Source organism: Nicotiana tabacum, chromosome 6 (genome assembly GCF_000715075.1).
Source record: "Nicotiana tabacum cultivar K326 chromosome 6, ASM71507v2, whole genome shotgun sequence".
In the NCBI taxonomy this organism is placed as follows: Eukaryota; Viridiplantae; Streptophyta; class Magnoliopsida; order Solanales; family Solanaceae; genus Nicotiana; species Nicotiana tabacum.
The window spans coordinates 98217169-98238004 of NC_134085.1; the positions used below are offsets into that span (position 1 = coordinate 98217169).

Consider the following 20836-nt stretch of genomic DNA (forward strand, 5'->3'; position numbering starts at 1 on the left):
ATAAGAGTAATTTTTCTTGAAGTTGTACTGATTTTTCTTTTATTTTGATATTGGGTTTCAAAATTGGACTCTGATTTTTTTCTTTCTTCTTGGTATTTTTCCGATTCTGATTTTGTCGACATTGTGAAGTCCCACTTTGAATGGATCAGATTTGGACTTTTACCGTTGGAAATGGGGGCTGGACGGGGGAAGGTTCTTGGGTGGGGGCAAGGTTCTTCTGGCAGGGTTATGGTGAAGAATAAAAGAAGGGAAAGAGAAGAAAAAATAAAAATTTAATAAATTGATTTTGGAAAAAGGCGGGGCCGACAAATTACAGCTGTCAAATAATAAATGGTCTGAGAATATGATGTGGTATTCATGTCGAGCAATTGAGATACACACTCTGAGAGGGGGGGCTTATCATAAGCTGATGCAAGTTTATGGCAGCAAAGGAGTTGTGTAAACAGTGCCACCGACCCCCCAGGCCACGGGGTTTGAGCTTACCCTTCTTTATTTAGCTTTTTTATTTCTTAATATCCGAGTTTTTCATTAACAAAGTCCTAGTCAGAGTGCAATTTTTGCTGTGAATAACAAACTAAGGTTTTAATAAGCACATGGTTTTTTGGACTACCATTTGTCACCGAGTCCCTTGATTTTTTATTCATGCAAGTGGATATATTGTAACTTAGAATCTTAAACGGAGAATTGACTGCTTACAGTCGAATCAGACAATTGCTTGATGACGCCTTTACATAGTAGTTTGAGATTATGACTGAAATGCTAAATATCCTACTACTCTTACTCTATATGTTTCCATTTTAACATTATAAACCATAACTCACTAAAATATGAGCCCTCCATCTACTGTTTGGTGAAAAAGAATTCCAAGAGCATAATTAAAATACAACAACCCAGTAAAATTCCACCAGTGGGATTTGGGGAGGAGCATAATTAAAATAAAATATAAAAAAAGGATAGGTAAGAGAGGTGGCTCAACAGCAAGGAACGACTAGGCAGAGGCATCTGTCTATTTACAAAAGATCAATATGATTTCAGAAAGTAGTTGATGGCCGGCTATCTTATTGACGTTGTCACGCACTTAGCTCAGACACGTACTTTTGATAGGTCAAATATATTATTTTAACATGCTTCGTGGACATTGTGCCATCAACAATCCCCTTTGTAGCTTGCCCAACGGCGTTGTCATTTGCACTTCTGAAGTGACAGTAAACCCATATCATTGCTCAATGCATTGCTAAATTTGTATTTTACCAATAGCCGTAAGGATAACATCAAGGTTGATTCAGTATACCATCTCAAATATTTAAAAAGAGAAAGGCCAAAAATAAGCAAAGGGTTGATTTTGTATACCATCTCAAATACTTAAAAAGAGAAAGGCCAAAAATAAGCAAAGGGCTTAACAAAGGACACAGAAAAGAGCAGACAGTTAGGTACGAAAATGCGGACTGTTGTTCAAGTCCACAACAAGCTTCAGTTTCAATCTGTTATTCCAGTTCCTGACTTTTCAAGATCAATTTCTCCCATTCCTGTATCTTCTTCCTCTTCACTATCTTCATCACCACTTCTCTCCTCGTTTTCACGTCCAAGTTTAGCCATTTGTTCAGCAAATAATTTATCTTCCCGTTCACTCACCTGAAAAGATTTTTTATCACATCAGAGCCGCAAGACGAGAAATATTAGTCACGAGACAAAAACAAAGAAAAGTAGTGACGAAACTATACAATTGTAGGGTTATTTTTATATGTCGGAACTATACAATTGTACAGTTAATCTCGGTGCTCAATTCCAGTCAATCAAATACTCTAGAGAAGCATCAACCGAGTTTTTAAATCTAAATCTTAAGATCCAACTTGATTCAACAGGAAAATAGTTCAAAAAAGTAATCAGAGCGCTATATCTGTTGAGCTCCTAATAACAAACCCCCTGAAGTGTCAGTTTTACTTATCAAGGGGGAAAAGGGAGGTCTCAGGTCTTCCCCAGCATCAAATAACTATCAAGAGATTTACAAGCTTTATTAATTATTGTTTGTTTGTGCTAAATCTTGCAATTCTAAGTCTACGCTTGATCCATATCTTTATGTGTCAACCATCCCAATGTCAAAGTAAAGGTCTCTCAGAGTTAGGAAGAAGAAAATGCATGACTATAATTGGAATACAAAACAGGTTTAATGAACAAAAATCTCTCACCGCTCGAGGGGCCTCCTTGACTGTAAGTTTTCCTTTATGACGTTCTATTTCCTGGGTGCAAGCCGCAATTGCTTTGCTGAGGACAGCTATACCTTGCTCCTGCTCCAAGAAATAAAGCACATATTGTCATCAGAAATTTTGATTCTATTTGAAATTTGACATAAATTTAAGAGGCAAGAAAATTATAGGGCATGACATAATTACAGATTAAATGCTTCATAAATCAAACACATAAACTCTGTGAATCCTCAATACTGTAGAAATAGCAAATCACAATCCAAGTGCCGCACCAAAGAGAGTGACACTCTTTAGCATTTGCAAAGTTCTTCTGAACAATGCAATGCACAACCACTAGACTGTTTTAACTTTTTGCTGCAGCATTTGGAGTGTGCTTTATGGAGAGCACCACTCTTAAGAGGGAGTGTGATTCTTCCAAACAATTCAATAGCACGAGCCTAGACTGTCTGACGCTATTACAAAGCAAAATTTTTGCAATCAATCCGTCACAATCTATGTTGCACGGACTCTCTGAAACACTGCAGCATCCGTATCGCATTCTCCAAAAATACACTGCTTTTGAGAATCTGACACGCACCCGACGACATTTTCGGAGAGCCTGAGCAACATAGGTCACAATCTATTAATTTCCTTTTGTCCCTGTTTTCCCCCTTTCTGTGACTAATTTTCAATGGTACCAGTCAACGTTCATGCTCTGAAGTATGCTTTGCAACAAAAGAATATTAAAGAAACTAATGAGTAAAAAGGAAGGCAAAATGAACATAAATTTTCTGAATTTCAAGTCTAAGTTATGTATTTAAAAGTATTTATAAGGGAGTTCAAGGGACCCACTTAATCACATTGTTGTCAAAGGCGCGCTTAAGCCCTAAAGAGAGGCTCAAAACATGTGGAGCGCTTTGCCTCGCTTTGCGGGCGCTTCCGTATCGCATCAAGGCTCTAAGGCATATTTTCCTTGGGTTGGTCCTTAGTTATTCTGCTTAGTACATTGGTTTATTCCGATCCTACTGTTACTCCACAAGTACAACCTTTAATCAAATTCAATTCAATTATAGGTACGACCTTGGTCCAATTATCAATCAAAGTAGGCTGAGGATAATTGGTATTAAGGATAATTTTGGTATTAAGAGAAATAATCATAGCTGGATCTCTCATTCTTCTATTAGCTAGGGCTTAAGGAAGAAGACATTGGCGATATCTTGCAGCGTATATCAAATTACGTTTAATCTTCAATGTTTTCTTCACAATTTGGTGAAAACCAAGTATAGCCCCACTCTTTCGTCCGCTAAAGATGCCAAAAGGAGTTAATCTAGAAACCAAAACCAGTGGAGTAATCATGACTATGAGAGACATCTACTTCTACACCCCAAAAGCCCCTAATGAAATCGATAAAATATTTTGCTTGGAAAAAGAGGAAGAAGAAAACAATAAAACAATCAAAGCAGCCTTAACAGAGCAGAAAAATCTGAAGAAAAGCAAGGATAAATGTAAGTAGAATTCCTCTATCAACCGAGGAAGAAGACTGCAGATGGGGTATAGGGAAGTTGAATTTTGAAGTATGCCGTTCTGCATTTTGGTTGTGACTTTTGTTTGACTTTTAGGGAACTCTATGGCATCTATAGCAAAGTAGATTCCTTTTTCTCAATTTATTTTGCTTATACTGAAATCTGAATTGGATTTTGGTTCATTGACTTTGTATGATTTGGTATTACTCTTGCTTTCAGTTAAAGAGTTAGCTGTTGGAGTGCTTCATGCCTTTTTGAGTTTTTTCCCCCTTCTTTGACTAGTCCCATTTTCTCCATTTAACTGGTCAAAAGTGCAAAAGATTTGAATCACTGACAAAATTGTAAACAATGTCTTACTCAAGCAGCAGCATCAACTCCTCCACCTTGATGCGCTCCTCCACAAGCTTCTCTAGTAAGGCGATCCATGATCTTAACTTCCATTAGTTTGAGAAATCAACTATCAAGGTTTCTCCCTTCTACTTCCCACCCTTTGGGCTCCAATACCTTGGTCCTCTTCTTCAATAATTAAGAAAAAGCTTTTCTATTTTGTCTGTAGCTGTAATTTTTCTCATAATTCACGAATTGCACAAGGTAGAAATTAACATTTGTCTATTACTGTTCATAATTGGACCAAACTGCAATTATGGTGTAATTGAAGGTCAGATGTGCTCAGCAAAGTTATACAACAACAAACAACAACAATAACATAATAGAATCTCACTAGAGGGGTCTGGGGAGGGTAGGATGTACGCAGACCTTGCCCCTACCCCGAAGGGATAGAGAGGTTGTTTCCGGAAAACCCTCGACTCAGATACAATAGATCCATACCACAACAGAAACCAGAAAAATAGTATCAGCATCGTAAAATACAACAAATAAATGTAAGGCTAAAATGTGAAAAACAACAAAAAATGTGAAACACAACAAAAACTGCTAGCAGTCAGTCCTAGACAAAACACTATCAGACTAGCCGGCGCAGCGAGGAGAAAGGCTCGATTACCCCCTAACCTACAACCCTAATGCTCGACCTCCACACCTTCCTATCAAAGGTCATGTCCTCGGAAATCTGAAGCCGCGCCATGTCCTGTCTGATCACCTCACCCCAGTACTTCTTAGGCCGCCCTCTACCTCTTCTCGTAACTGCCAGAGCCAAACGCTCACACCTCCTAACCGGAGCATTTAGGCTCCTCCGCACGTGCCCGAACCACCTAAACCTCGCTTCCCGCATCTTGTCATCCACGGGAGCCACACCCACCCTCTCCCGAATATCCTCATTCCTAATCTTATTCATCCTAGTGTGCCCGCACATCCATCTCAATATCCTCATTTCTGCTACTTTCATCTTCTGGATATGTGAAATCTTGGAAATCTGAAGTCGTGACATGTCCTGTCTGATCACCTCACCCCAGTACTTCTTAGGCCGCCCTCTACCTCTTCTCGTAACTGCCAGATCCAAACGCTCACACCTCCTAACCGGACCATTTAGGCTCCTCCGCACGTGCCCGAACCACCTAAACCTCGCTTCCCGCATCTTGTCATCCACGGGAGCCACACCCACCCTCTCCCGAATATCCTCATTCCTAATCTTATTCATCCTAGTGTGCCCGCACATCCATCTCAACATCCTCATTTCTGCTACTTTCATCTTCTGGATATGTGAAATCTTGACTAGCCAACACTCAGCCCCATACAACATGGCTGGTCTAACCACCGCTCTGTAGAACTTACCTTTAATTTTCAATGGCACATTCTTGTCATATAGGACTTCAGACGCTAACCTCCATTTCATCCACCCCATCCAGATACGGTGCGTGACATCTCCGTCGATCTCCCCATCTCCCTGGATAATAGACCCTAGGTACTTGAAACTCTCTCTTAGGGATGACTAGTGAGTCAAGCCTCACTTCCACACCCGCTTCTCCCGACACGTCGCTAAACTTACACTCCAAATATTTTGTCCTGGTCCTACTCAACTTAAAACTTTTAAACTCCAGGACCTGCCTCCATTCCTCCAGTCTCTCGTTAACGCCGCATCGCGTCTCATCAATCAGAACTATATCATCAGCTAACAGTATACACCAAGACACCTCCCCTTGAATATAGTGTGTCAGTGCGTCCATCGCTAGAGCAAATAAGAACGGGCTGAGCGCAGATCTTTGGTGTAACCCAATAACCACCGGAAAAGGCTCTGAGTCACCTCACACTGTCCTAACCCGAGTCTTAGCTCCATCATACATACCTTTTATCGCCCTAATATAAGCTACCGGTACACCTTTCACCTCCAGGCATTTCCAAAGAACGTCCCTAGGGACCTTGTCATACGCCTTCCTAGGTCAATAAACACAATGTGCAAATCTCTCTTCCTATCTCTGTACTGTTCCACTAACCTCCTAATAAGATGGATAGCTTCCGTAGTAGAACGACCCGGCATGAAACCTAACTGGTTCTTTGATATAGACACCGCCCTCCTTACCCTCACTTCCATCACCCTCTCCCAAACTTTCATGGAATGATTCAGTAACTTGATACCCCTATAGTTGTTACAATTCTGGATATTACCTTTGTTTTTGTACAGCAGAATCATCGTACTCCACCTCCACTCATCTGGCATCCTCTTCGTCCTGAAAATAACATTAAACAGCTCAGTCAGCTATTCCAAGCCTGCTCTACCCCCATACCTCCAAAATTCTACTGGGATCTCGTTTGGTCCGGTCGTTTTGCCCAAACTCATTTTACGCATCGCTCCCACGACCTCCTCAACGCTAATACGCCTACAGTACCTAAAGTCTCGGTGACTCTCAGAGTGCCCCAATTCCCCTAAAATTAATTAGAATAACCCAAAAATTAATGGACCCAAGCTGCTATTCTTAAATATAAATATAGCTGGCGAAGTGATGTAGTTATTGGGGAAACGTTAAGAATAAATTTGTCAACAAATTAGAATAGAAAATAAGAATTTAATTGTAGTACAAGATATCCGGTCACTAAATTTGAGTTAGAAACTTAAAATTGTATATTTGCATCTAAATAATAAATTGTAAATGATTTCTGAACTTGACTTACAAGATTAGTATTTACATGATTAGTATTCCGTTTTCTCATGCATACTTCATATATTCCACTTAATGGTAATCTTTTAAATCCACTCTTCCATATAATTATTGTTATTATTTTAGTTTTTTTTTTTACAAAGATGGTGCCCACTGCCCGGCTAGCTTGTGTGCACCTTGACTATCCACAGGGTACCTTCTACATCTCACCAACACATACCAGGTGACCTTGCCCGCCAGCGCTTAGTCAGATGGGAAGAAATCACCTAATTTTTTTGAAACTGATGGAATTTGAACTCTGGTCTCCAAGGTTTGTACACACTTCATTGACCACTAGGCCACATCCTTATGTGCTTTTTTGTTTAGTTAGTTCTTCTTGCATCACATGTCCATTTCAATTTTTTCCTCATTTATGCATTTTTCCTTCGATAAAGTGGAAACTTTAAGTGCTTCATACTTAAAGCCCTAACAGGTGTTAGAGCTTTTTACCCTTTAGCCTTTGACAATCTGATTAACCAGAGTTAGCAGCATATGGAAAGTGATAAATGGTGGAAGCGGCTGAGCAGATTAAGCTGCTTATTTTTCCCTTGTGATTGATTTCCTTCTTATTCCGTCCTACTCTAGAGATTCTGGACAGGTTCACTATCCTGAAACCCATTATCATTTTAACATTTTTTCTTTTAAAACAGGACAAAAGGATAGTTGGCAAAGTCCCTGTAAAGGAGAGATATAACAATATATAAGAGGTGGTCTTTGCAGAATCCTAGCAAGTAAAAGAAGTCCAGCTGTAGAGCTTCACAAAGAAAAGTACACCGAGCAGATCACTAAGAGAGACATCCTTGTTTGTTGTCAACAGAACTACTAGGGATGAGAGGGAGCATTGAGGAGGCTAGAGATCTTCCCAAGCTTCTTTTTTTTTAATAAGGTCCTTTTTTTTTGAGAAATTTCTTCCTTTTTTTTGTGAAAAGGTCTTCCCAAGCTATTTTGGTGAAGCAGTAATAACATATGAAATATAGACTCAATAAATTTCTCCTAGAAACTCATTAAGGGATGGCAACAAGTATGCTTTAGCTACTTCTCACTGAAGGCAAGTAGATAGAGTCTTAACTCAAACATCTAGTAGAAACTCAAAGCCCTTGAAGCGACCATCCTTAATTTCCTTAAAATCTTACTTTTTCTTTATCAAGTTTTCCTTAAAAAATCACTTGTAAGCAGCAACAAAGAAATGCCGCAATGCCGCACACGCTCAGTAGAAAACAAAGAACATATACAGTACTCATGCACAATATAACACCATTCAGTCATTCTCTGGTAAAACACACAACATTTCATCAGGCAACAAACAAGATGCCAACAATTACATACAGCAGTCTGTCACCTTGTCAAGAGTCTGAGCGTTCAGCACATATACTGGAGGCGCAACAAGTTTAATTTTAACTGGGCAATCCTGATTACCGGCAGCTTCAGCTTTACGCATTGCTTCCTGAATCAGATGGTTAATAAACCATCAGTGCAAATTTAAGTAGTGTTCAAAAAAACTATGTCCTCTACAAGTGTTGACAATAGGTTGAAGAAATAAATAATCACATAAAAAAATGATTCCAACTTTAATAACCTTAATGTGAATAACACCATCAAACTGAAAACATTTCATCTCAATATCTGCTCGGATCTTCAACGGTTGTGGGGTCATCCTCCTCCTAATGTTCTTGACCAATACATCTTTAACTTCCTCTGATAGAGCAGGAACCACCTTAGTAACCTTTGGAAGAATAAGATAGTATACATCATTTTAACACCAATGAAAGAAACTAACCTAGAAAATGATATGACAAAAGACTACCTCCTGCCCGTCGGGGCCAGTTTCTTTAATTTCACGGGTGAGGGAATTAAGGATTGGATCGGGATCATTGACAATTAGTTTGAATGCCTGGGAACCAAAACCAAGAAATCTACAAATGACAAATCTTGATAGTCGTTAGAGAAAAAAAAGGGCATTGGAAACAGATACCAATTCTCACCTCAATAGCATGACCATATTTTTTGTATAAAGGCCAACCAACATGGACATAAAGGTCCTGCAACAAACAGATCAGATGATTAATAGAAATTCGAGAGAAGAAATTCTAAAGATCTGGGCGGCTGCAAGAAAAAAGAATTGATCTGAACATAATAGCACAGAGCAGAAAGTAGATCATGCACAAATAATGCTTGTGTTCAGAAAAGAAAGCAAATAGAACAGTTTAATCTGTACCACCTCTCTGACCAGTAAATTACGATGATACTTTGAACAATGCTCCCAGTAACTAATCCAGCAGAAAGAAAAGAAACCAGTCAAGATGCTTCTCTATTAATTTAAATTTTTTTCCATCAGGTATCCCCACTTGTGGGAATATACTGGGTTTGCTGTCGTTGTATCTCTGTTATTTTAATTTTGAAGCACGGTGCTACGAATAAGCCTCATGCTTAGAAATGGACATTGCTGTTAAAACAAAAGCAGCAAAAAGTGCTTAGTAAAAACAAGGGGCATATAAATAAACAGTTTCCACATTGCACTCCCTCTGATCCAGCATCAATTCGCTTCATCAAACAAATGAAAACTGTCATGATGTTTCTCTGTTATTTTAATTTTGAAGCAGGGGACTTGGAATGAGCCCAAGTAAATGCCAGCTAGTGTCCTAAAGCATGCTCCTTTTCTTTTGGTATCTCTCACTTGGAACCTGATTCGCAAAACGGATACCAAAAAAATGCCAAGTTTTTTCCCAATCAAGAATCATTTCCCTCGGTGACTGTAGAAGGGGACCAACCAGGTCTTTATGTTGTTCCAGTGAAGGTCGTATCATAAGTTCTAGTTAAATATTAGGAAAGATATGATAAGGCACAATGCCTCAGAGATCTAGGTAGACCACAGTACCATAACTCAAAAATATAACAAAACCGCGGACAAACAGGAAGTAGAAATAAAGCAGCAGAGCACGACATATGGTATTATGTCAACCCATTACAGAGTAGTAGGGGCAGGGTAATTGCTAAATTCTCATATGTAGATAGCAAAATGATATGTGGTAGTAGTCAAAATCTTCCCTCTCACTTGCCCTACTCAAACAATTGATTTCTTCCTCTGAACGATAATAACTTATTTGAAATTTTGTCAATGCTCTCCCCACCACCCAGCCTGTGCCAAACATACACCCAATAGAACAGTTTCATCCTCCAATATATGTTCTTTAAATTGCACTGTGCAACATTAGGCACAGCAAATTGCAGTAGCAACACAATTTTTGTTTTACTCCTCATCGACTCCCCAAAAGAAATGAAATTACATCACAGTTTCAACTTGTCACTAACGCAAAAATACCCCCAAGAGCTAACAAATTTAGAGCTATTGTGGAAATAAACTTCTGCAAAATGCACAACAATAAATTTTGCATCCTATGATTCTGTAACAACATGGAGCCTTAACATAGGATCCATAAGCAGTATCCAGCAAACAAAATGAGAACCTGAATGCTTAATGTGACAATTAACTCAAATTTTCACTAAAATGTAGGTAATAAATAAAGTAAACTCCTCTGAGTGATTACTCTGTGAGTACACATGCACCTTCAAGACCCTTCACAAGGAGCCAAGCAAAGGAGCTTCAAGTGCTCGGGTTGTTGATCTCCAAGAGGGACGCCTCCAAGGATGTCATGGAGAGGTCTTTGACTTATTACACATTGCTAGAATACAAGGAAGGACCTCAAACAGAGATGGGAGCTGAAGAAGAAGACATGGAGGAGCTGTGGCAGATTGCTGGAACTGGAGCTGAAGCTCATTTACTGCGATCGCGGAAGCATATAACAATCGCACAAGAGGGTCTGAAGGATTTTCAGCGCGATCGGCAACTGTGGACACAATTGCCCAGAAGGATGACTGAAGCTCAGACTGGGAGGACATTCCAGAGCGCGATTGTGCAGGAGGACCACATTGAAGCGCGTTCACGCACCTCTAAGCGCTCTGAAGACGGGCCAGATTCTGATTTTTCACAAAGTGGTTAAATTACACCTTAAGCCACTCCTTAGGGCTATTTTAGGAATTACTTATACCTAATTAGCTATAGTATAAATTGTCAATTCTTGGTACTTCATAGGTTTAGATTTCGATGAACAAAGACAATGATATCGTTTATCCTTTCCATTTATGCATTTATGAGTTTAAGCTTTTAATTCCTTTATTGCTTTCTTCAATTGCTTTGATTAGTAAGCACTTAGCGTTACTTGGTAAGTGATTTGGTTGTGAATTGCTTAATTGCATATTAACCTTTGCCCGGAATTTGCAAGAGTAATCAATCTCTTGAGGATCTCATAGTTTAGGTGCATTCTTAATTGGGTTCAATGGTTATTAGGGTTTCATTATCCTAAATTTTATTAGATTCAAATTAACTTTGTGTCTAACCTCTATCTTCCATTTCCTTGTTATTCTACACTATCCAGGTTTTTGCTTCTGTTTGTGATCACTTAGTGCCATGACCATGGTACGAATACAAGACTTGGCACAAAGAACCAAGTTCCCTCTAAATTCTTGCTAGAAGACAAATATTTTTCATCATATGCTTGACCAGTGGCGGAGCTAAAAGTAAGGATAGTCCGAAACTATATTGTGCAAGTATAAAAAATAATTGTATATATATAAACTATTGAATCCTCTTAATCTAAGGGAAGCTTCTAGGTATTTCCTGGCTACACTATGTGCTTGACTATTTAGTGTATTGAGAAATTGAAAGGAAAGGTGATTTTAGTCATTCGGCCTTTATGCTCAAAACTCAATTTCAGATATAATTGGCATAACACCTGCAAACACTTCATTTTCCATAATTTGGACAGCATGCCAAATGGTGATTTGGATGAGTGTTGAAATAATGCCGAATAACAAAACAGTCAATTTCTACTTACATTACACTTCAACAACATATCCATATTCACAAGTAATTTCTCCATGATCAAATAAATTCAACACGAACCGAAGAAACTTAACATAACAAGTAGCTAACCTCCAAATCGATGTTCATAGTTTCAGCAACGTGGCGCATAATGGAATGAATAAGCTTGCTCTTATTGTACCTTTCCTCACAACCCTGAATATCTTCCTCAGAAACCCTTCGCTTACTAAGATCAATATAACCTCTCTCGTGGTCAACCCTAAGAACCATAACGGGCTCGATTCGGCCAACTTTAATGAGACTACTGATACTCCTAATTCGACGGCGAGAGAGCTCGGAGAAAAGGATCATTCCTTCAATGTTATTGTACTCAAGAAGGGAAACATAGGCGCCACTATCAGCCATGCTCTTGACCTGTATCATTACAGCTTGGTCCACTTCAGGATACTTGGCCTCGTACATTCGGCACTCTAGGTTCGGACTGTTCGTCGCCATGATTGGGCGAGCGCCGAACACTACGAGGGTTTAGGGTTTTGGCGAAGAAGAATCTGTGATGTATGAATTGTCTCGTGATTCTAGCTTTTTTTGGTTTGTGGTGAGATGGTGAATATCGGTATTTAACGGGTGGACCGGGCCGGGCTAGGTATGGGAATTTAGTATTCGGTTATGGTCCGGGCCGCCGATTACGGATTGGGCCATATCGAATTTAACGGATTCCCGGGCAAAAATTGAACCGTAAGGGTATGGGTTCATGGGGCCGGGCCGGATTATTGTTATTTTTAATTTATTTATTTTTTGTATTTTGAATTTTTGTATAACTATTGGAAGTTATATTAATATAAAGTAAAAATATAAAAAATACAACGAAGATGGGAAAAAATTGCACTTATAAATTGTAAGTGCTACATTTATTTTAAAATTACAAAATTGAAGTTTGCATTTAACAAGTAAATTAACAAAAAAATAGTAAAACTAAATTTTCATGCATAATAGTACTTCAAATTAATCTGACAAACTAAAACATTAAGCATAAATACGTTTAATAATTTTAAAATAACACAAATTGTCTCAAATCAACTTAAATACGAATTTTCGGAGGACGCTCAAGACAATTCTTTATATGCCTCCTTAAACTGCCAGTGCCAGACTTTGAACGAAGATTTAAGACTTGACCACAATCTTGCACTTTACTTTCTGAACTTCTTCATTTTCTTCTACCGCCTCATAGTGTTCCCAAACATATGAGCGCACTCTAAAAGTACGAGGCATGATTTAACTTGAATTGAGAACTGAGAGATGAATGAAGAAATGAGGAAGAGGGGGGTGTATTTATAGTTTTTCAAAGGGAGTTAATTTAAAAAAAAAAAAAAAAAATTGGGCTAAATGTCAATTTCAGTCGTTGGGCAACGGCCATATTGTGAAATGGACCGTTGCCAACGGTCAGAATCTGAGGCCCAAGCTTAAAAAAAAATTGTTATCGTTAAACCGGTCCGGGCCGGTTAACCGGATGAATAGTATTGTTCGTTGACCGGGTTTGACCGGTCCGGTTAACCAGTGGTTCAAAAGTGAACGGTACAAATCGCCCTACCCCTATAACCCAGTCCTACCCGGCCCCCTTCTACCGGTCCGATCCGGTTTTAACCGGTCTGGGCCGGTCCGTAAACGGGCTGACCCAGCCCGTTAGACACCTTTAAGTGAAATGTTCTGCTGCGACACTGGTTGGACAGTGGACTTGTTTTTACCAAGATTTATCTATTGAACTCCTTGAAGTTTCAATATAGGGCAAGTTAACTCATTGAAATTTGAGAATTAGATTCTAGTCCTTAAAGTTTCAATTATTGATTTGGTTGGGTCCTAAAATTTCAATGGTTCCACAGGTAATTAGGAATCCTCTTACATACTTAGAAAATGGTAAATTATGTCCAAAGCATATTGTCGGTACAACTTATTCTTATTGATAGATTAAATGTTTGTTATTATCTACAACCAAACTTCTACGGCCAATCTTAAGTACTTTTCCTATTATAGCACCCCTTATATTTGATGGTATAGAAAGATAAAGCTTTTAGTTTAACATATTACAAGTTTAACAACTATTTTAAGATAAATGGCAAAGGATATACTTGATGCAATAAAACTTTCTTTAATCAAACAGAAGCAAAATCAAGCATTAAAGATCAAACATATATTGTACAGGCAAACCTCTCTATAACAGTATCATTTATTTCAAAAAAAAAGATTGTTATAGTTATATACAGTAAAATTGGTTAGTGACAGTTGGACGAATGAAGAACAGCAAGTAGTCGATATCGGTTGCAAGCATATGACCGGTGCTGGATGAATCCCGAAGACAGAGTAGCCGATGACAAAGATTCAAAGAATTGACATCGGGTAGCATTCAATGAGCAGCCGTTACAGAGAATATCTGCATTTATAGCCAACCATTATGCAACCATCAATGACATGTATTTTCATTCAAGAGGAGATTGATTTGGGAATCTTGTCTCCCTAGATAAGAGCTATAAATAGGAGAATTAGTATCCACTGTAGACACGAAATATTTTGTACACAAAAGCTTAAGTCAGCTCTCATCCTATAATAGTATTCTTTGTTTTTATTCTTGGATATTATTCTCGCTTCTATTACCGGGGAGGCTAAGTTCATAGCCAAGCTTGTATTTTCTTTAGATTTATTTTATAATCTTATATTTGTTCTTGCTTATTTCATATTTCTGGATCAAATTAATTTACGTGTCTATAAATCACGTTACAAATTCAATTGTACTATTTTACGGGTAAACAGTTTGGCACCCACCGTGGGGCATAGATAACTTACTAACAAATTTTGATTCCTTTCTTAGCAAAAGAAAAATCAGATATGGCAGCTAACGATGTCAAAAATGTCTACAATGTTGGAGCAAACAGTGAACGTGAAGATGTGTTTCAGCGTGATGATTCAACCAGCGAAACCCGCAATGAAGGAGATGAAACAACTCCAGTTCGCGAAGGTCAGAATCCTCAACATATGAGAAGTCCAACTCCCGATGATGTGGATGATGAACGCTTGAAAGAGCAACAAAGAGCGATTATGGATCACTTCTCAATACAAGATCATGTGATGATAGAGTTGAAGCAGTCTGATAAAATAAAAATACCATGCAAAATATGAGTTGTTATTGAATTATTAATATTAATATTGTTACTTTTATGTAGGTAATATCAAAATATAAACAATAAAAATAAATAAATAAATAAGAAAGAAGAAGAAAGTTGAAAATGGAAAAGATTGGAAATAAGCTGGCAGAAGCATCAACAAATTGGAGAAAAAGCTAGTGTGTGCATATGATTAGGGGTGAGCATCAGTCGGTTCGGTCGGTTATTATAAAAGTACGGTTCAGTTTATCGGTTTTCGATTTTGTAATATTAATAACCAAATCAAACCAAAGTATTTACGGTTCGGTGCGATTTTTCAAAGTCCGGTTCGGTTATTTTTGGTTTATATTTTCGGTTTCAAACAGTTGTAGGAACAACAAAGTATTTACAGTTTGTAGGCACATCTATGATCTAACTATCCAAAACATAATTAAAAAACAAAGAAGTTCGAGTTTTAACTTCAATCATCACCTGATTTGAATTTTCTGTTACTCTACATCGAGCTTTAACATGCATTCACCTGCCGCTAGCAATCAAATTTATTCTGCCTGTCGACATGGAAGCATAAATTCAACCTGCTTGGGATTGAGGTTCGAGCTGGATATCAGCTTAGGGACGTTTATGCCCATCTCTATGCATAGAGGCGGTTTTATAAAATTTGACTGAGTTTAACCATAGATCCTTAATACTAAACCTATCACACTTTTGAAATTATTAATTCAAATTTGCTATATGTTAAAGTTATAGTAAAATTTCACGTATATACTAATGCTCTTATTTTAATTTTTGGGGTTCAGTTCTACCCATTGAACTTATGCATCCGTCTTTGTGTGTGTGGTGTTTAGATGCAATTTATTTATTCGGCTAAATTGACAGGTGAGGATGTTCTTGATGTCTGTAGATTTTTCTTTTAAATGTTTCTCTACGGAGCTTACACTAACTCCTCGGATGCAATGTCACACTTTTAGACGATTTACTGGTCCCAAATTATCTTCCTTTAAGAGAATTTCGAAATCCGAAACGTGAAGTTGTTTCTTTCATCAGTTAAAGAGGGATTTGGAGATTAAATTAATGTTCTAATCGTTTATGGGCACTTGGGAAGTAACGTAAGTGACAGTAGGTTTGGGTAAATTGGGTGGGGTGGGCTTCAAATGTATTGGATTATTGGGCATTTGGGCTTCAGCCTAAGATGGGTATTAATTAAGTTTTGAACTAATACCCAAATTTCGATTTTTCGGTTTAACCGAAAACCGAAATACAAAAACCGTTAACTGCACCGAAAAATTGAAAATTAATAATTTTAAAACCGTACACCGACCAAAAAACCGATTAAACCAAAACTGAAAAATTAAAATTCACGATTCGGCCGATTTTTTCGGTTCGGTCGGTATTATGTCCACCACTACGTGTGATTGTACATCATTTCTATCAATGGTCATTTACTTGTTATCAAGTTGAAAGACGAAGTTTGCTGAAACTTTGTTGTACACTGGCAAAAGCAATGGAAAGAAAATCTATAAATATCGTCATTCTTAAGCTGCTGGACGCGGATTTTGTGGGAGAAAGGAAGCAAATAAGTTGTTTCTATTTTTAGAAGTCTTCAGTTATCAGCTTCTTCAGTTATCAATATTGAAAATTATTTGGTTCCTCCTTTTAATTAAATAGCAGAAATTATTCTTCTTGAATATTTTTTTCTGTTTTCTTATTTAATGGACAAGAATATTTCTATTAGTAGTACTAACTCCAATATGGAGTAACTTTGTTTTGTATTGAGAGAATGACGGATCTTAATATTTATATATAATTAGTAGATATTATTTCTCGATTTAACATGCTTGAGTTGAAGTTTTTTATTTAAATTTTATCTATTTTATAGTTAGGTGTTATTTAATTTGTTAACATCTATCTATTCCATACATATTAACTTCTTACTAATTCTGTAATCGAGAGAGGCAGAAGAAGTAATATAGTTAATTTTGGTATTGATAGATGTTAACTTTTATTTAGTGACATCTAGCTCTTACATGTTAGAATTGATTCTACACTTATTTGTAATCAAAAGAGGCATTATAGTAATCACTTACAACAAGTAGGTTAACCGAAAGAGACTTACCAAAAGAACATATTTTAGTCTAAGTATATATTTCTGGTTCTTTAATATACGATTAATTTATATAACCGAGAAGAGTGCAATTAATTATTCAACTATAGTAATAACATATACATGTAATCGTGAGAGGCATTTATATTTATAAGAAATAAAAATTGAAGAATAAATATATCTACTGTCGCACCTCCTTTTTACCGTGCCCGCGGGGCGCGTGGGGAGTTTTCTCCAATTAAAGGACAGTCGAAACGGGATTTAATTATTTCAGGGTCGCCACCTGGGAATTTTAAGGCGTCCCAAGTCACCAATTTTTAATCCCTGAATCGAGGAGAATATGACTCTGTTTATTATTCTGCGAACCAGAAATCCTGAGTAAGGAATTCTGTTAATCCGGAAGAAGGTGTTAGGCATTTTCGAATTCCGTGGTTCTAGCACGGTCGCTCAACTGCTTTCATTTTTGGCTTAATTATCTTGATTTTTACTAAATACGTTTTTATTGCATGATTTTTACTACCGCTTTTTACTTATTGTTTACAATTATATGGACGAATTACGCGTACGTATATTCATATTATATATTTTTTATAAGTACCAGGGATTGTGTCACGCGTACGTGTACACAATAAAATTGTCCATGTTATATAAAAAATATATATTCGAAAATTAAAAAAAATCCGGAACATCATCATCCTTTTATTTGGACAATGAAATACACATCTTGGGTTATATGAAATTATTTTGACATCCGCGGAGAAATCCTTTAAAATATTCGCTCGAAATTGAGCGTACGCATAATCCGAATTTGCTTTTAAATATAATTAGGGTACGCGAACGTATCCCTAATTGCGCAAAATATTGTAATGGTATTATGAAATTTCCACAAATTGTTTATTATATCACGAGAAATCTCCATTTAAGATACCCTTTAATTTTGAAAAAGAATCCACAATTTATTAAATGCTGCCCGTCGATTAGAATTTCCGCGTATAATTTATGTTCATCCAAGGCTATTCAAATTCAAAATAAAGAATAAGAATATGATTAATACTATTCTTCACAAATACAACATATATACATATACCAAAGAATGAGGGACATATGAAACTCACAAAATGATTTATGAAGGGAAGAAATATTTTTGAACAATTTTTATTTATTTCTTATTTAGTGCAAATTCTATTTCTACTTACCATTGATATAAGTATTGCAATTTATGCTTGTACACCTCATTTTATTCTCATATACTTGCTTTTGATCTAATTGGCCTAATTGTTTGGTTAATTTATTTATGAGGGTGAATAGGCATCAAGTTGATAAGAAAAGAATTATTATACAAATTGATTGACAACATTGCCTTACATGCAACGTATTTGTATGTCTTGAAACATTCATAGCATTTTAACATCATAATGAGCCATAACAACTCAACTCACCATCCACTAATGGTTCTATAGATACCTGTTATCATACCACATAAGAACGTACAGCTTATATCATTTCATCCATAACTAAATCAAGTATCAGAATAAACTAGCAATATGGTTTTGACATTTTCACTCTATTCTAACAACGCCACAAGGCCTAGTTAATGGCCAATCTTTATGTCATGTTTCCTACCTTGACAGTTCAAATATGACTAAACTAATGAGATGAAGGGCTAACATTATTACAAAGCTTTATACGAACTTTCAAAGTAAGACAATTAGCTCATAGCTATCAAATTGAATTCACTACTAATTAACTAACATGAAACAAAAATGAAATTTAAACTGATGAACTTGGACAAATGGAAAACAGAATTTCAATTCAAGCTTCATTGATTAGTCATGTTGAATCTCTTTCCAACTTAAAATTTAAAAGACACGTACCTGAAAATGAAGGTAGAATGAGTAAATTTCAGCAGTAGCAGCAGTAACAAAATCAGCAGAATAACAGTCTTTCCACAGACTTGAGTAATAATGAGACCCGAGAAACCCAGATACACAGTAACGGTATTTTTAAAAGAAAAACTTCAGATTTTAACTGAACTATGGATTCAAATAAATCCGAACAGATTCAATAAAGGGACAATATTTCAGACTTCAATTTCTTTTCTGTTTCAAATTCCTGTTTTTTCGATTTTTCTGTTTCTGATTTTTTCTGTTTCTTCTTTCTCTTCAAATCTGATTTTTTTCTTCTCAGATTTCTGTTTCTCTCAAATGTATATGTATTTCTATGTGTATTTTCTATGCTTTGGAAATCAGCCTCTCCTTTCTTTCTTTTTCTTTCTTCTCTTTTCTTTTTTTTTCTCTGATCTTTTTTCTGTATGAAAAGCTCTAAATCAGATTTTTTCTCCTCTTCTCCTAAATCAGATTTTTCTTCTTCCAAAATCTCCCCTCTAAAGTCTGTCCAGCTCCCTGTATTTATACAGGGCTGGTCCTATACAATTTAGTGCTGGATGGACCCTTTTCTCCTTTAAAAATCAGAAAGTTTTTCCATTAAAACTACTTTTGAATAATTTAAAACTAAGTGCTAATTATCCTATTTTTTCAGCAGCCCCATTACTCTTTGTTTCCCATTATCACTTTAAATAATAGCCACTAACTTTTCACTTTCAGCACATTGCTATTAACATATTATCCTCATTGTTTTGTCTCAAAAATGTCCCAGAAATCCTACTGTGATCACTATTATTACTGCCTTAAATGCAAAATCATAACAGAATTTACAAAACAGATTTAAGAATCTGTTCAAACTTAATTATCAACCTGATTTAAAACAGCTATAACCAATTCTCTTAAGTTTGGATTGAATCCTAAGAATGTAAACCTTCTATCACAATTACATCTAACCAACATTTGTAAACTTGAATTCAAACTTGACAATATTACACTGAGTTCAGCATAATAATTCAAACTGAACTTCAAATTGAACTAAGATCAAACATACACAGGAGCATTTTCAATATACTGACAATGCCCTGTTTAGAAAACAACATATACAGCATACATTTGAATTCACTGATTCACAAACAAACATGATTTAATTGACGAGTATTAATCAGTTGACTATTTACAACATTTGTCAATAATTAGTCTAAAACAATAGAAGCAGACTGTTTCAGTCAGCATTCTCAGAAATGAAAATTCGTAATATAACTAATCGACGAACTTAATCGAGTCAATTACACACATTGTAAACAATCACAATTAACAGAAACAATTCACATTTGGAATCAAGTAGACGGGTAGGGGACAGTATAACAAAATTGACTAGAAAATTATATAAAAAATCAAACAAACTAATGAACGAACATAGAATACACATAAGCAACAGAAAATTACCTCTGAACCTTCAATTCATCCGGACTCAACTCAACTTGGATTCGGACATTTTTGAGGCTGAACAGACTTTACTCGAAGTATTCTCAGTTGAGAATACCTCGATTAAAGTCTCTTAGACCTCAGTCCTTCACTCGAATCGGAAAAATTCCAAGATTGGAAAATTTTTAGGGTTTCAAATTCCTGGATCTTAAATCCGAACATTTTTGGGCAGATTCGAAGGGAACCAAAGATGACACAAGGGTGAGGGAGGCCTAGGGGTCATTTGGTGTTAGTTTGAGGTAGGTTGGGATAGGTTCAGGTTTTACTCGAATCTTCAAATGAAGATTCGAGCAGTTCTAGTAGGATTCGAGCCATGCAACTAACAGATCCGTGATGAGGGTATCTAGGGGAAGTTGTGGTGTTATTTTGGGAGCCATCGGAGAAGGTAAGGTTTTCAGGCCAACCTTCGATTTAAAATTCGAAGAGTTGGGACCTGATTCGAAGGAAACCAATGTTAGATTTGTGTAGAAGATGTTCAGGGGATTCTAGGGTGTTATTTTGGTGACCGGCGGCGTTGATGCCGCCGGGTTTCAGGCGGTGG

At 36.8% G+C, this 20836-nt stretch overlaps 1 protein-coding gene across 1 annotated transcript; it reads right to left on the reverse strand.

The window, feature by feature from the left end:
• Positions 1–1219: 1219 nt before the first annotated feature.
• Positions 1220–12273, reverse strand: LOC107816922 (eukaryotic translation initiation factor 2 subunit alpha homolog). Its single transcript, XM_016642669.2, has 7 exons — positions 11786–12273; positions 8778–8834; positions 8600–8686; positions 8372–8518; positions 8135–8239; positions 2187–2285; positions 1220–1632 (listed from the first exon to the last, which is right to left on the reverse strand). The coding sequence occupies exons 1-7, from the start codon at positions 12167–12169 to the stop codon at positions 1477–1479; spliced, it is 1035 nt and encodes a 344-aa protein (XP_016498155.1). The 5' UTR covers positions 12170–12273; the 3' UTR covers positions 1220–1476.
• Between the last annotated feature and the right edge of the window lie 8563 nt (positions 12274–20836).